General features: G+C 44.8%; 1 protein-coding gene across 1 annotated transcript in view; it reads right to left on the reverse strand.

Annotated features, from left to right (window-relative positions):
* Window positions 1–14,417, reverse strand: part of COPS5 (COP9 signalosome subunit 5) — a 157,693-nt gene that overhangs the window by 71,551 nt on the left and 71,725 nt on the right. Inside the window, exon 5 of the mRNA XM_069220292.1 lies at window positions 14,194–14,279. Coding sequence (XP_069076393.1) covers window positions 14,194–14,279 — 86 coding nt within the window. The remainder of the gene's footprint in view (window positions 1–14,193; window positions 14,280–14,417) is intronic.

Raw genomic sequence — 14,417 nt, forward strand, 5'->3', positions numbered from 1 at the left:
TTTGCACCTGACCGGCCCTGAGCTGCTGGTGTGATAACTTTGGGGTTGCTCTGAACCCCCAACGGTGGGCTACCTTGGACCAAAAACTGAAACCCGCAAGTGACTTACTTACCTGTGAAAACTAACAAAAACTTACCTCCCCCGGGAACTGTGAAAATTGCACTAAGTGTCCACTTTTAAAACAGCTTATTGTGTTTTATGTAAAAACTATACATGCTAATGTAATGATTTAAAGTTCCTGAAGTACTTACCTGCAATACCTTTCAAATGAGATATTACATGTAGAATTTGAACCTGTGGTTCTTAAAATAAACTAAGAGAAGGTACAGTAGACACACCACACATATAGATCCACGTAACAAGTCTTTTTCCCAGTTGGAGGCATCGTCACGCCATCGGGCTGCATACTGTAGTAACCTAGCTAAGTAATATAAATATAAGTCTGGTAACCCCAGGCCCCCACTGACTAGGTCCATCTTCAATACCTCCATGCAGACTCTGCATCTCTTACCTGCCTAAACTAAGGATAGTAGTAATTTATCTAGCTGTCAAAACAGCAAAGGGGGAAGTTCACAGAGTGAGTTCTGCATAACATACAGGCACTGCGGAAGCAAGATCATTTTATTAAGTGCAATTCAACCCATAACCAATAGTGGGAGGGAGGTCCAAAATTGGATAGACGCATGGAGGCCTTCCATCACTCTCCCCATGTTCAAGTTATATTGCAGTTGCGGGGAGTGTGTTACCTGTATACCCAAATATTGAAAGGACTCAGTCTCCCAGGTCAGATCCAATTGTGGTAATTCTGACACTGCCACCATCGATAGACCTGCCATCGGGAATAACACCGTCTTCCGATGGTTAACCCGGAGACCGGATATCCAACCAAATTCATCAATCATACTTAACAAGAGAGGAACCGACTGTTCTGGGTCTGTAACGTACACTAGAGCATCATCTGCATAGAACGATATAATGTGTGTACTCATCCCCACTCGGATGCCCCACCTATCCCGGCCCATCGGCAGCTGTATGGCCAGGGGCTCCATGGCCAACGCGAACAGCATCGGCGACAAGGGACATCCCTGCCGGCTGCCCCGTTCAATAGTAAAGGAGTCTGACACTATCGCCCCCGTACTCACTCACGCCCGAGGCACTGCATACAACAGACACACTCATGATAGGAAGTCGGGATCTATGCCCATCCTGCGCAGCCCCTCGAATAGGTATTCCCAGGATAAAGTATCAAATGCCTTCTCTATATCTAAGGCCACCAGTGCTGCGTGGAGTGCAGAATCACGAGTCTTGTGCATTATGTGAGATGGGCGCCGTAGGTTCATGTGGGTCCCCCTCCCCGGTATGAATCTGTACTGATCTCCCTGCACTAAATATGCCACCACTCAACTTAATCGAGTTGCCAGTACCTTAGCTAGCAATTTAACATCAACGTTAAGCATGGACAGCGGTCTATATGAGCCCGGGTCTTCAACATCTTTCCCCAGTTTCGGTAACATAACTAATGCTTTTCTCATATGCGCTAGTAAAAAACCTTCACTCTGTGACTCATAAAGCGTTTCCAACAAACAGGGAAGAACCACTGCAGAACTTGTTCGGCAGAATTAGACTAGTATCCAGTTGGGCCAGGCGCTTTCCCGAACGCCATACCCCCAATGCCTCCTGTAGTTCCTCCAACTACACCTCCCACTCCAGCTCCCCAACCGGAGCGTCGGTAAGACGGGGAAGCCGGAGCCTATCTAGGTACTTCCACAAGTGCTCTCGCAGATGTAAGTTCACTCGTAACTGTCCTAAAATCTTTTCCCCAGGAAGTCTGCGGAGAGGCAGGATTATAAGGGTGGGGCGTTCCCTCCAGAGGAGCAAAGCTATCATACGGCCTGAACGGTCCCCTTCGCGAAACAGCTGCTGTCTAAAATCCTGACGGACATAATTATCCAGCATACACCAAATATCATCTATTCTACCACGCACTGCGAGGCAGTCAGACTCCAATGCATCACCGACGTCCACCTGACGCTGCAGGGCCGCCAGGGCATCTTCCTGCTGCGTAAGCTCTCGGGCCAGTTTATTCCTGATACCATATGATTTACTAAGGCTTTCGCCTCTGATGACTACCTTTAGAGCCTCCCAGTCAATGCCACGAGATCCGGCCGTGCCCCAATTTGCGCTAAAATATCCATTCAGCACATCCTGCATGTCCATTTTATATTCAGGGTCTCCTAGTAATTCAGGTAGCAATCGCTGTAGGGGGAAATCGCTGGTTTGGATACATGTGTCTCACATTCTAAGAGCATGGGGGCATGGTCTGTTAGGAATCTGACCTGGTAGACAACCCGGCAGATATCAAGTGTGCCATCGTTAGCTAGGAGAAATCTATCTAGTCTGCTTTATGTCCCAGGCGTAGGTGTGTAACAAGAAAATGTCTTGGAAGTGGGGTGCATTTCTCTCCATACATCTATGAAGTGTAGGTTCCTCATAACCTCTCTTAACTTAGCAGTCATGTGCGACTTAGTGCCCAGCTACGGCGGGTCTCTATCTAGAGTGCCGTCTAAGACACAATTAAAATCACCCTCCCAAATGATGGGCATCCCTGTGTAAGGTATTAATTATTGTTGGTGCCGTTGATAGAACCCCCGCATCATCTGAGTTAGGGTCGTAAATATTTAAAATGCAGAGCTCGTGGCCATCTAATACTCTGTGTAAGAATATGTATCGGCCTTGCACATCTGCCGCTAGACTTTTTAGTTTAAAGGGAGTCCCAGGGGCAACCCAAATAGACGCCCTACCCCCCCCCCCTCACCCCGGCGTAGGATGAATACGTCGCTGAAAAAAGCTGACCCGCCATTTTTTTTTCCTGTAATTTTTGTGCTTCATTCTCCAACAAGTGCGTCTCCTGTAGGAGAGCAATATGCACACCAGGACACCTAAGATAGGTATGTACTCTGTAGTGCTTCACAAAGGAGTTCAGCCCTCTAACATTCCATGTAACTATATGCGTTAGGGGACCTGCCATGAATTGTGCCAACACAAACTCATCCCGTCAGCACCCAACCATCACCCTCCATCCCACCCCACAACTGCAGCCCCCCACCGCAGCCCACTGCCCCGGAGTACTTGCAACAGTGTAGTTCCATGTCTCTTCTTCATTATAATGCATTCAGTATTCACAGTGTCAAAAACAAAACTCCAACTAGAACCCTCAAACAATTTACCCATTCCCACCCCAGGTAAACACCTCCTGCAACTAGTGTCTGCCCAAACCATGTGTGTACCCGCTATCTCCTCTAGTGTCCAGAAGAAAGGCAAAGCAATCACCGTCCCTGCTCGATAGCCAGGTTCTGTTCCAGACTGCATACCAACACTACCACCACATGCAGATCATCCGAACCACACACACCCTATACCCAACAAGATGAACAATAACCGGGGGGTATCGCAAATACACTTCACCGTCTCGGCCCCATGTCTAGTTGCCGTCACAGGCCCCGCTCCCCCAGCACCAAAAGGCATCAGGACACAGAGGAGAGGGGGCAAGAAAGAGGAAGGAGAGCAAAAAAGAGGGAAGAACATAATCTTCAAGTAGGAAACAAGTCTAAGGGCCAGATGTATCAAAGAGTTTTCTCCATTCTGGGTCTATGGGAAAATGTATTCATCTATATGCCCCTAAGTCTCTCCGACCAACTCCGAACCTCCACCACATTCCTCAGGTGCCTGCATTGTCCGTTTCAGGAGACAGTTTATCTGTGCCACATGGAGACCTGGATCGCGAAGATGCCTCCGATGTGACAGATTGTACTAGCAGCCTAGCCTCCTCTCGCTCCCGTCTCCTTCGGTCAAGATTCAAGGTGCCATCCAGACGAACAATCACTCTGCCTCCTCGGTCGGTGCGGCGGCGTCTGTTATTTCTGCCTGCAGTGGTTTGCACATCCGCCGCTCCTCGATTTCTCCCGCTACTTTCCCCATGTGGGGATTACAGGGTTCCTGTCCCATCACTCCATTCCAATCAATCCCAAACTGCTTCAGGAGACTGAAAGAAATGGGAGCGGCCCGCATGAAGAACCTTCAACTTGGCCGTATACAGCAGCATATAGGGGTAACCCAGTTCTTTTAATTTTCGCCTAACAACTGCATATGATTGTCTTTGGAGCTGCACTGCTCTGGTTTAGTCTGGAAAAAAGCAAATGGTGTGATTCTCATAGGTAGGGTCTCCATATTTGCGTACCTCCTGTAAGATAATGTCACGGTCCCTATAACTGAGAATCTTGGCTATAATCCTTTGGGGAGGGCAGAGGGGCCAAGGCCATGTGTGCACGCTCAACTACGAACACAGATAAGGGGGCAGCAGATAGCATTTTGTGAATCCAGTCCTCTAAAAAGGTCTAGACGTTTGCCCCCTCCACGCCTTCAGGGAACCCCAAAATGCGGAGGTTACATCTTCTCGCCCTACCCTCTGCATCCTCGACTCTCGCTTCCAGTTTGCTCGCTTTAACTTTGAGGGCGGCCACTGAGGCCTTCGGTGCATCCGTTTCAGACTGCAGACATGTCACCTGTTTCTCAGTGGCCACCGAGCATTCTGCCACTAGCCTCAGGTCAGCTCTCAGTAAATTGACATTGACCGCTATGGCCGCAATTTGTGTTTGCACCGCTTGACCAGATGCCTCAATGGCAGCCAGAATTTGTGCCCCGGTGGGCTCAGCTCCCTTTTCCGCGGGACCTGGAGAATCTTTTTACAGACTCCCTCCTGCGTTCTGGGCTGTGTATTGGAGCATCCGGGTTTGCTGCGCTCCTTTGCTTGACCTGTCCTTGCCCATATTGTACACCATGTGAAGTGCTAGCTACTATCGAATTCACCGGGCACTGGGGTGTACAATGCCGGCAGCAGCTCAATAGCTCGATCTCCGCCCCCTCATAGCATCACAGTCACCAAAGTGCTAGCTCCCACCGAACCACTCCAGGACAGGGCCCAGCCCAGGTTGTACCAGTGCTGGCGTTCTACGTGTCGCAGTCTGCTGGACTCTCAGCCGGTCAGTCCCGCTCCCAAGGGACCGATCCACAAGGGTTTATCCAGCCAGGGGGTCACAGTCAGGAGGGCGCACTCATATCACCAGTCCAGCGATGGGCCTAAACTGCCCCCAGCACCTCCGGGGGAACACCACAGTCACCAGATCCCTCAGCCAAGGCGCCCTCCTCAGCAGACAATCAACAGGGCAGGCGTGTCCCACTCCCCTCGTCGCACTATCCGTTACAGGGCCGGTCTCCCGCCAGGGGCACCCTCGCCGCTGCCAAGCTGCACACCTACTGTCTCCAGGCCTCCAAGCCTGGGAGCCCACTGCCAGCACTGCTTGCTCTGCGATAGGGGGCAAATGGGGGCGCGGTATAGAAACCACGTCAACTTCTCACCGCAGGTGATCTCTCGCCAGGCCGCACTCTCTCGGGTGTCACCGAACGGGCGTGGCGCTAAGGATCCGTTGGTCCAGCCCACCACTGCAAGTGCGGCTGCCATCTTGGGGGTCAGGTGCACTCCCACGAGTGCTCCCTATGGCACGATCGCTGCGATTTTCTCTCTGCTCTCTACACCCCCACCTTGAAGCCTACACCAACCATTCTGCCGGGTCTGCGGGGGCCTGGGGCGGCAGGATGACCAAGGATTAAGATGCTGGCGCCGAGAGCACTCTTCTAGTGCTTCCGATCGGCCATCTTGCCGGCCATGCCCTGCCCCCCCCCCCCCCCACACACACATTTTTGAGGAAAAACAAAACGCTCCTAATGATGGCAAAGGTAATAACAAATTCCCAGAAGAAATTTTAAAAAAATTCAGGTTCCTCCATTTTTAGTCTAGAAAAGGCACTTCATTAAATAAATACACAGCATGTGGAATCCACTATAGACTTGTCCAGGAAAACCGCTGTGCCGTTGATTTCTGGGTACGTATGTGTACTGTAATGGCTTGTGCTACATAAATAACAATATTCTGGTTAAAAATAAACAAACCCTGGCTCACAAAGAGAACATAACTAGAAAATGTTGTGAAGCAAAATAAAGTAAAATTTAACAAACTTTAAGAGTCTGTAAACTATGGGAGCAAATATATTCAGACGAATACAAAGTGTATTCCAAAAATGGCACCCTAAGATTACACGCTGTATACTAATATTTTAAGGGGATAGCTGGAGGCACAGACACAGTAAACTGGAGACTGAAGGAATCCTTAAACAATTTTAGTGATAACGATATAGCAATATGAGATAATGCTATCAATCACAATTTCCTAGCTGTGTTAGGGGTTCAATCAACATAACCAACTGCTAAAGAGCAAATGCCAACATACATTTGCCTCTAGAATCTTACGTATAAATGTTGCTCCATCAAGGTAAAATAGCAGACTCGAACAAAGTACTTATTAGCATTACTAGAAGTAGTAGGTAAGGTGACGTAGTTGAAAAGAACTCACAATTCCTGCAATTAGCAGTTATTTTGACTACCTTTTCCCTTCACTATGGCAATTTGCGGGTAATCAGACTGACATTCTGCTTGTATATGATTTCTGTACTGCCATTTTCCGTGACTGTAGCTCAAACTTTGATCAGATACTACTTGCATGCCAGATATTAAGACCAAACTGCCTAGACTTGGTCTGTCAGTGTGTTGCCAAGTCCCTGCCATGCACTGGGAAGATCCCATTTGATTTTCAGGCAGAAACTTCTCCAAAGATGTTAAGTTCTCTATCAATCACTGGTCTGTCAATCTGCAACTGCCTCCCACCCAAACATTTGCACCAGAACATCAGATCAGATCAGATCCATTCCACCAGAAGCTCCATAGCAATCAAGGTGGGAAGAAGCAGCTCTGTTGGGTCCCCCCTCTAGATGTGGAAAAGGGAGGATCGAGTCCCATTAACTTTCAGCCTACTTATTAGTAGCTCAAATGAGATTCTGATATAATTCAGGTAGGGTGAACAGGGGCAAAGTTCATCAGTTTCTCTCCAGAAGGGCATGAAAGAGATACTCCCATTCAAGTGTGTTGAATGCCCTCTAAAAAATAAACTAAGAACAATGCACCTGGGACGGAAAGGACATGGGCTCAAGCTAGGGGATTCTAAAAGTGACCAATATTGTATATGGTTGCATTGTCAGACATAAAAACATTTTGATTGGGATGAAGCAAAGATTTATCATCCTCAACAACTTGTCCGAAGGAGCATTAGCGATAACCCTGGTAATTATAAGAGAAGTTGCATAAAGAAGGTGCGCTGTCCAGCTGGCAGACATGCCCCGAGTATCAAACTGATCACTGCTACTTGAGTACTTCATGAATTTGATATGGGGGAAACCTTGAGCAAGGGAGAGTTTACAAGATTAACAGGGATAAAGAAACAGGACTAGTAGGGAAGAAAATCAACTGTGCTTCCTAGGTGGGAGGGGGGCTTCTGTGTGAGAAGAGCTGAATGGGAACCACTCATAGAAGAACTTAAGTTCCATCCTCTGCAGAGCATGGTTGCTCAAGACTGTGCCAGATGAGCAGAAACAATATTCAGAAAGGGAGCACCTGGCCTGCGGATGCCAGGGAAATGGTCCTATTAATGATGTAAAAGTACGGAAAAAGGGAATAGCTCATGGGTAACGGTCACCTCTCAAAGGTGGGCATCTCAGCTTTAAGTGGGCGAAGAATGCAACTCCAAAATCCTCCTTCAGGAAAACGGAGTATCAAGCAACACTGAAAGATAGAAGGAAAGAAGACCAAGGGATATTGCTGATGAAAAGAAAAAGGAAATAAGGGAGCAGATGGTTGGTTTCCAGCAAGATAATGATGGAACAGAAGATGGAGGCACAGACTGCCAAACACAGAAAGGGTAGTCTACCATATTATCAAGTTTAAATTCCATATTATCAAGTTTAATTCCCTGCAACAATACTGACTACCTCTATACTGTTAAAGTATGTATGTATGTATGTGTATGTGTATGTATAGATCTGTTACTCTTAACTCCATATGTACCTACCTTAAAAGATAGGCAGTATCTTTTTTCACACTGAGATCAAGCAGCACAGCTGATAAAGTGGAGAAGTGTGGCTCAATGGTTAGAGCGGCAGACCCTGAAGCAGAGATCTGGCTCAAGACCAGGGTTCAAGTCCCGCTTCGGCAGGTCTTGGGCTCAATTCCCCTTGACCAGATAATTCTCGCCTCGGTGCCTAATCTAATTCATGGGTCCCACTCTGCAACTCTGGGCAATAGCTTGCTTAATCTCCACAACGGCCCCAACAGCGCTTGGATGCCTGGCTTCACCCTGGGGGTGCTCAGGAGTGGGCGCCTCACAGGGAAAAGCCAGGAGGGGTTCCATAGCGGTATGAGTACAGCGCCTTGAGACCCTAATGGGTGAGTAGTGCGCTGTACAAGTGCTAATTTACATTTTTTTTATTTATTTTTTTAAATTTTTTTACATAAAGAGAAGCGCCTACTGCAAAACAGATGAATACTGATAGACGACTGTCCAATAACAGTATTACAATGCATCAAACCAAAGGTGATGAAGAAAGACCAATCCAAACATCAGCTGACCAGTGCATTAGTGAAAGTAAGTTGGATGGTGAGAGACAGAGTGACATACCTGGAGGAATAAATGGAGGTATGGGAACAGAAAATAAGTAAGTAAAGACCAGACTGTTAAAGGTAGTGTAACTGGGAAATGCACTCCTGAAGGCCAACAAAAGCCTTTCAACCAACGCAGAAAGATCAAACAGTGTGGTACCCTAAAGATAATTGTTGCCTTAACCTACTCAACATTGTGAAAGGGGACGACCCCTACCACCGTTTTAGTCTCAGTGGCTGTTACAGTCACATGACCTAGAAGGCAGTGAACCTTAACTGACGTGGTGACATGCTGGAATCAATATAGAAGAGAAACCAACTGCAGACGTGGGCCACCTTGCATTTCAGCATGCCTGAAATTTTATACAGTGAACAGATATACTGAAGGAAATTAGATGAACAAAAAAGTGGAGTGAATATATATGGCACTGGATTCTCTTATATCCTGATCTAATCCTGGAAAAATTAATGAGGGGGATAGCCCTCACATTATTGAAAAGATTTACTTTGAAAACATAATAAGGAGAGCACTCTCCAGTCGACCAAGCTATCCATCACAAGGGAGGGCAAAGAAATGCTTTGGAAGTTCAGTAATCCTGAAGTCCTTCAATAATAAAGTGATATCAGCACAACAGATTTTCAAGATATGGCCCTCTAAATTTGAGGGGTATGCAAGGAAACAGATGTGAAAGAACATATATTTACACCCACATTTCAGCAGAATCGCATTATTCCTTCTTACACACATCACCATTATGCAACACAGTTTAAATATATTAATTAGCTACACAGTGAGGCATTGTTAGACAATCTGAATTTAGTTAATATTTATATTGCAAGCAACAGGTCTGTTTGACAGCAGCGCTCTCAAAATTTAGACCTATGAAAAAATGATATGCCCTCATGAACATGGCAGTTATAGTATCTTGTGCTATGCAAAGATAGGCAGTATTAGCTGCCAAATCATTAATAAACAGAGCAGGCTTACTGTTGAAATCTACTGATTCATGCAGTTAAAGCACAAGATCCTGAAAAGAGCAGGGCCTAGTTTACAACATCCGTCTATTCCACCACATCCCCTCTGACAGCTCTTACTGCATCTAGAATGAGATTTCAACACTAGTCCCAGGCACAATAAATCTATGCCGTATGTGATTATTCACTTTTTTTTTCATTTCTTAACTCTTAAATTATTAATAGCTGCTCACAACCTGGAATACAGGGAACAGAAAAATCATATGCAGTGGACAGCCTGCTTTACTCAAGTTTCAATCATGTTGTCACTTTGCTGAGTCCGATAGCTCTGTGGACTAGTACATCCACTCCAGGTATACGTGTTCGACCAACAAGGCCAAAGGTTTTGACTTCTAATGAGTAGTATGCTTTTTTCTTCAAGTTATTCTCCTTTTAGATTACATAGATTAATACTTTTAAAATGAATACAAGTGACTGATGTGCAATAAACATTTAATAACACTTTCTCTTTCTAATGTGATAATCTAGCCTGCTCGGACATACATTGACAGTATTCAGTCTTAAGTTCTAAGTGCTTATTATTAAGTTGTGAACAAAGATCCATGGAAAGCTAATAACTATGTTTTTCGTTTGTTGTTGTTAAAAAAACACAGTCTCACAGAATGAAAATAAGTAAAAGGGCACCAGGCTGTTTTCTGGTAATTGCTTATTTCAACAATGACTAAACAATGCTATATAAGCTCAGCAGAGTATGAAGGGTTAGAGTGGGGATTCCGTACCAGGTGACACATCCATGCCAGGCCCTGCTGATTCACATCACTCACCCTTTCTGAAGGATAACAAGAGGCATTCATCCTTCAGTTGAGCTTTAATTGGGTAACAATAAACATCGTTATCTCTCAATAGTACCAAGAGATCTTTGGTGGGGCGAACAAGTGCGTTACAAATACAACCAATGTGTTAATTCGTAATGTTCTACTGTGTCTTTTGAGCTGCAACTACACAGTTTACATAGCGGCGTTAATAGATAATGGAAAATTCCTTATTCTGGCCATCAAACAGCTACAATCTATCATGGTTGTATCCTGTCACAAAGTGTGGGCCATAGACCGGTCCATATATAATAGACCTATAGAAGACTCTTGCAAGCACTGTCATTCCTACTGTGGGTTAGCAACATTTAAGGATTTCAGCTTGCAAAATGTGCTCTATTTTGCAAAATCCACTAGAGATTTTTTATTGAGTTTTGCTCTTAAGTAATTTTCTTGCAATACACACAAAGTAGAATGAACAAAACTAAGAAAACAAGTGCTCACCTTTCGGAAGGACCATCATATGTCATGTAAAATGAAGCACTCATTTGATATCTATCATCTAAGGTAAGGATGCAAAAGGATTACAGATGAACATTGGTGGAAAGGTGAAGCCACTGTAAAATTGCCTCATACTAGGGAAAAACAAGTTCTTGGTGCCAGGCAGACAGTATTAGGACAGGACAGCAAAATCTTGTTTCAGGACAGGCTACCTTTGAGTGTCCGCCTTAGTTTGAGCTTCAGCCTTTAGAGCTATATGGAGCTTAAGGTATAATTTCATTTTAAAAAAATTGTTACAATCAATACCTCACCACCAGGCTGCAAGCAACACCTCCCAGTTCCTAGAGGGCCAATATAAATGTTCTTGGGTAGAGGCTGGAGGTAAACTCTCTATCTTTGCAAGTTATCGTATAACCATCTGCAAAATGCCATAGCTGACCCAGAATATGAAGGACAATACAAACAAACTAAGCCAACAAAAAAAACAGACTAACACATAAGCTAAACCAAAATGACATTTAAGTTAAATGATACTGATAAATCTATTATTTGAAGACAAATGTCATGGATACAAGGATTGTGTACTGGAAACTGTTGTAATATGTAGGTTGCAACCGTTCCACGGGCATGACATTTTAGTTTGTTTTTTAAAATAAAAGAATGCATAGACTATGGCTCCTCTAGCCAACAATTGATAACATTTCCAAAAGGCTTACAAAGAAATACCACATGCAATGATGCGGAACACAGGGCAGGACTGGTTTGCCCTTATTTTGGACAGTACGAAAGTGCTAGATAACAAGGAATACAAAACATGCCTCAGGAGTACACAGATCCACCAATGATGCTAGGAGTAGCAAAACAATTTTGGCATGACAAGTTAGGACAGGATTGTCCCATACATGGTTTTAGTGAACATAAACCTATGCCCTGTGCTCTGCTCGTTGCAAGCTGCAATAGTTGCTGCAGATTTTTTTGACCTGTCCCCCAGTGAACACGATAATCATGGTTGTTTTCAGTGGGTCACCCACATAACTGCACAAAACTAAAAGAGGTGCTCTGAGGTCTACTCAAGTGAGGTGCATATTGCTTTCTCGGAGGACTGAAAGAGATGGACAGTGATGGAAGCACTGATTATAGTGGAAGGAACAGGCCTTTTTGCATCGTTCACCTCCAGGGGCAAAGAGGCTCAATGACCTCACCTGTTTTTAAAAGTCAGCATTAGTTTCCCTTCACACCATCCATGTGGAACATGTGAAGTAGACAGTGTATGCAGATGCATGCATAGTAGTGTTGAACCCTTGTGTATGAGGGATCAAGCGAGCATGGGCATGAATCCAGTTAGGAGCCCTCTGTATATGAATGGTTGTAAGGATGGAAGAGGAGGTGGACCTGCTCAGACGCAAATGTTCCAGGGTCTTCTCCCAGATCACAAAAGTATGTTTCCTCTACCAAAGGACCCAGATCCAAATAAATAGGGTTGGGACACAATTACTTATTTGAGTGCACAGGCGGTTCTAGCCATTTCTGATTTCCCCAGAGGCAAATTATTTTGTGTACACACTACTTAGTATAGACCTCTACCCCTAGGCACCATTTTTTCAAGTAGTCTGTCGGGACACACCAAGTTTCATCCCAACACCACAGGACGACAACCCCTGAAACTAGAACAGAGATAGGCTGCTGGAATCCACATTTGCGTCTGCAAACAGGGCCTAATCACTGATTAGTAATCAAGGATACTGATGCCAAGATTCTCTTGAACAAAGATGGGGACACAGTTATGCATCCCAAAGATATCTGGCTCCAGGGTTGGGCACCCCAGATTGCTAGCATCTCTTCAGATTGGGAACAAATCTGGAAATTCTGCTGACTCCTGCTCGGAAGAGCTTTGAGGAAAGCTACAGGCTTGCTTATGGGGAAGTGATACTGGAGTTACCTTTGCACAAGAGCGCTGCACAGAAAAGGAATCCATAGCACAAGGCATAGAGAAGAAGAGCTATTAAGGAGCAACGAAATAATTAACCATATGAACACTGCATATTGCAGAGACACCTGTCTCGAGTTGTGGTAAGCCCCTTTCATTCCAGACCTCAAATGTGCCACTAGGGTGCCAACCTCACACGGATCTCAAAGCTTTGCTCGGTTCCCCTTTCTGGCTTCATAATGATGGGCCTACTGCCCAGCATTCCCACAGAGAAATGTGGCTTACTAGTGACCAACGAAGTGAACATTGAACTAAGGAAGTATTGCAGACTCCTGCAACGCACCTGTAACTTAGTATGGACGATGTGTGGTGTCAAATGAATTTGAAAAAGCTCCAACCATCGTATTAAAATTTATATATCATTTTATTTATATGTATTTACAAATTAAATTAAAAAAAAATATCATTTTGTTTTTATTTAATGCTCGTTTCAGTTTTTTTGTGTGTACTATTTTGCGGTTCAAATCATCAGCAATGTTTAGCCTGGGGTCCCCTGGCTTCCAGTAAAGACTCAGCAGGGGTCCCCAGATTCCAATAATGATTCAGTAGGGGTCCCTGGGTTCCAATAATGATAGAGTGGGGGTCCACAAAAGTCAAAAGGTTAAGAACCACTGGACTAGAGGAACCTAAAGCACAAAAGAGCTGCTGGGCCGCACACATAAAATTAGCTGCGTCACGTAGCACAGTTTAAACACAAAGCAGCCTCTGCTAACAAGGACTCAGGAACACAATCCTACAGGGCTGTTAGATTCACAAGAATGATGAGTTGCGGTCAGTGTATCACGGACATTGGGACACACAACAAATCCCCTTGTCATTATCGTCCCCGTATCCAGAACCTGTATATTCCCCTTTACCAATGTACAGTTTCTCAGGCGTAGATTGTGTTGGGTTAGTGATAAAAGTACTTTTCTAAAGATATATGGATGCAAATTGATTTGTGTGTTTTTCTATGTGTACTTTTCTGAGTCTCTAGCCCACATCACCTTCCAGAATAAGCCTTTGACTGCTTTCTTTACTAACATGAGGGTCAAATGCTAACAGAGCATACGTTGTACTTACATTAGGGCTCACTAGTACGTTCGACCTCAGAAACCAAAGGAAAAAGGCTCCCTGTGATGTAGCTGGATCCCAATAATCCCTGAATGCCCTGGGACCCCACTTGTTCTGACAACACTTTACTGCATTTACCAGACCGCCATGTTGTTACCTCACACCCTCTCATAACTCGTACACATAATTGCAGGAATCAGCAAAAAGTTATTATTTTAATACATCATTTTGCAGGTACTAAATATCTCACAGTAGAATACTTACTGTTTACAATGCACACCGAAGTCTTCTATTTTATTTAATGGGATAGTTTGGTATTCTGATGGCCCTTCATCTGGAGGCTTATAACCCTAAAATTTCAAATACAATAGAATTTAGCATCATAGAAAAGCATGATATGGCAAAGTAAAAGTTATATAAATACAATAATTGTGAACAAAACCAAAATAGAAAAGAAGGGATTGCATATCCTTACTGGCTGCACCCTG

This window comes from Pleurodeles waltl, chromosome 2_2 (assembly GCF_031143425.1).
Source record: "Pleurodeles waltl isolate 20211129_DDA chromosome 2_2, aPleWal1.hap1.20221129, whole genome shotgun sequence".
Taxonomy (NCBI): domain Eukaryota; kingdom Metazoa; phylum Chordata; class Amphibia; order Caudata; family Salamandridae; genus Pleurodeles; species Pleurodeles waltl.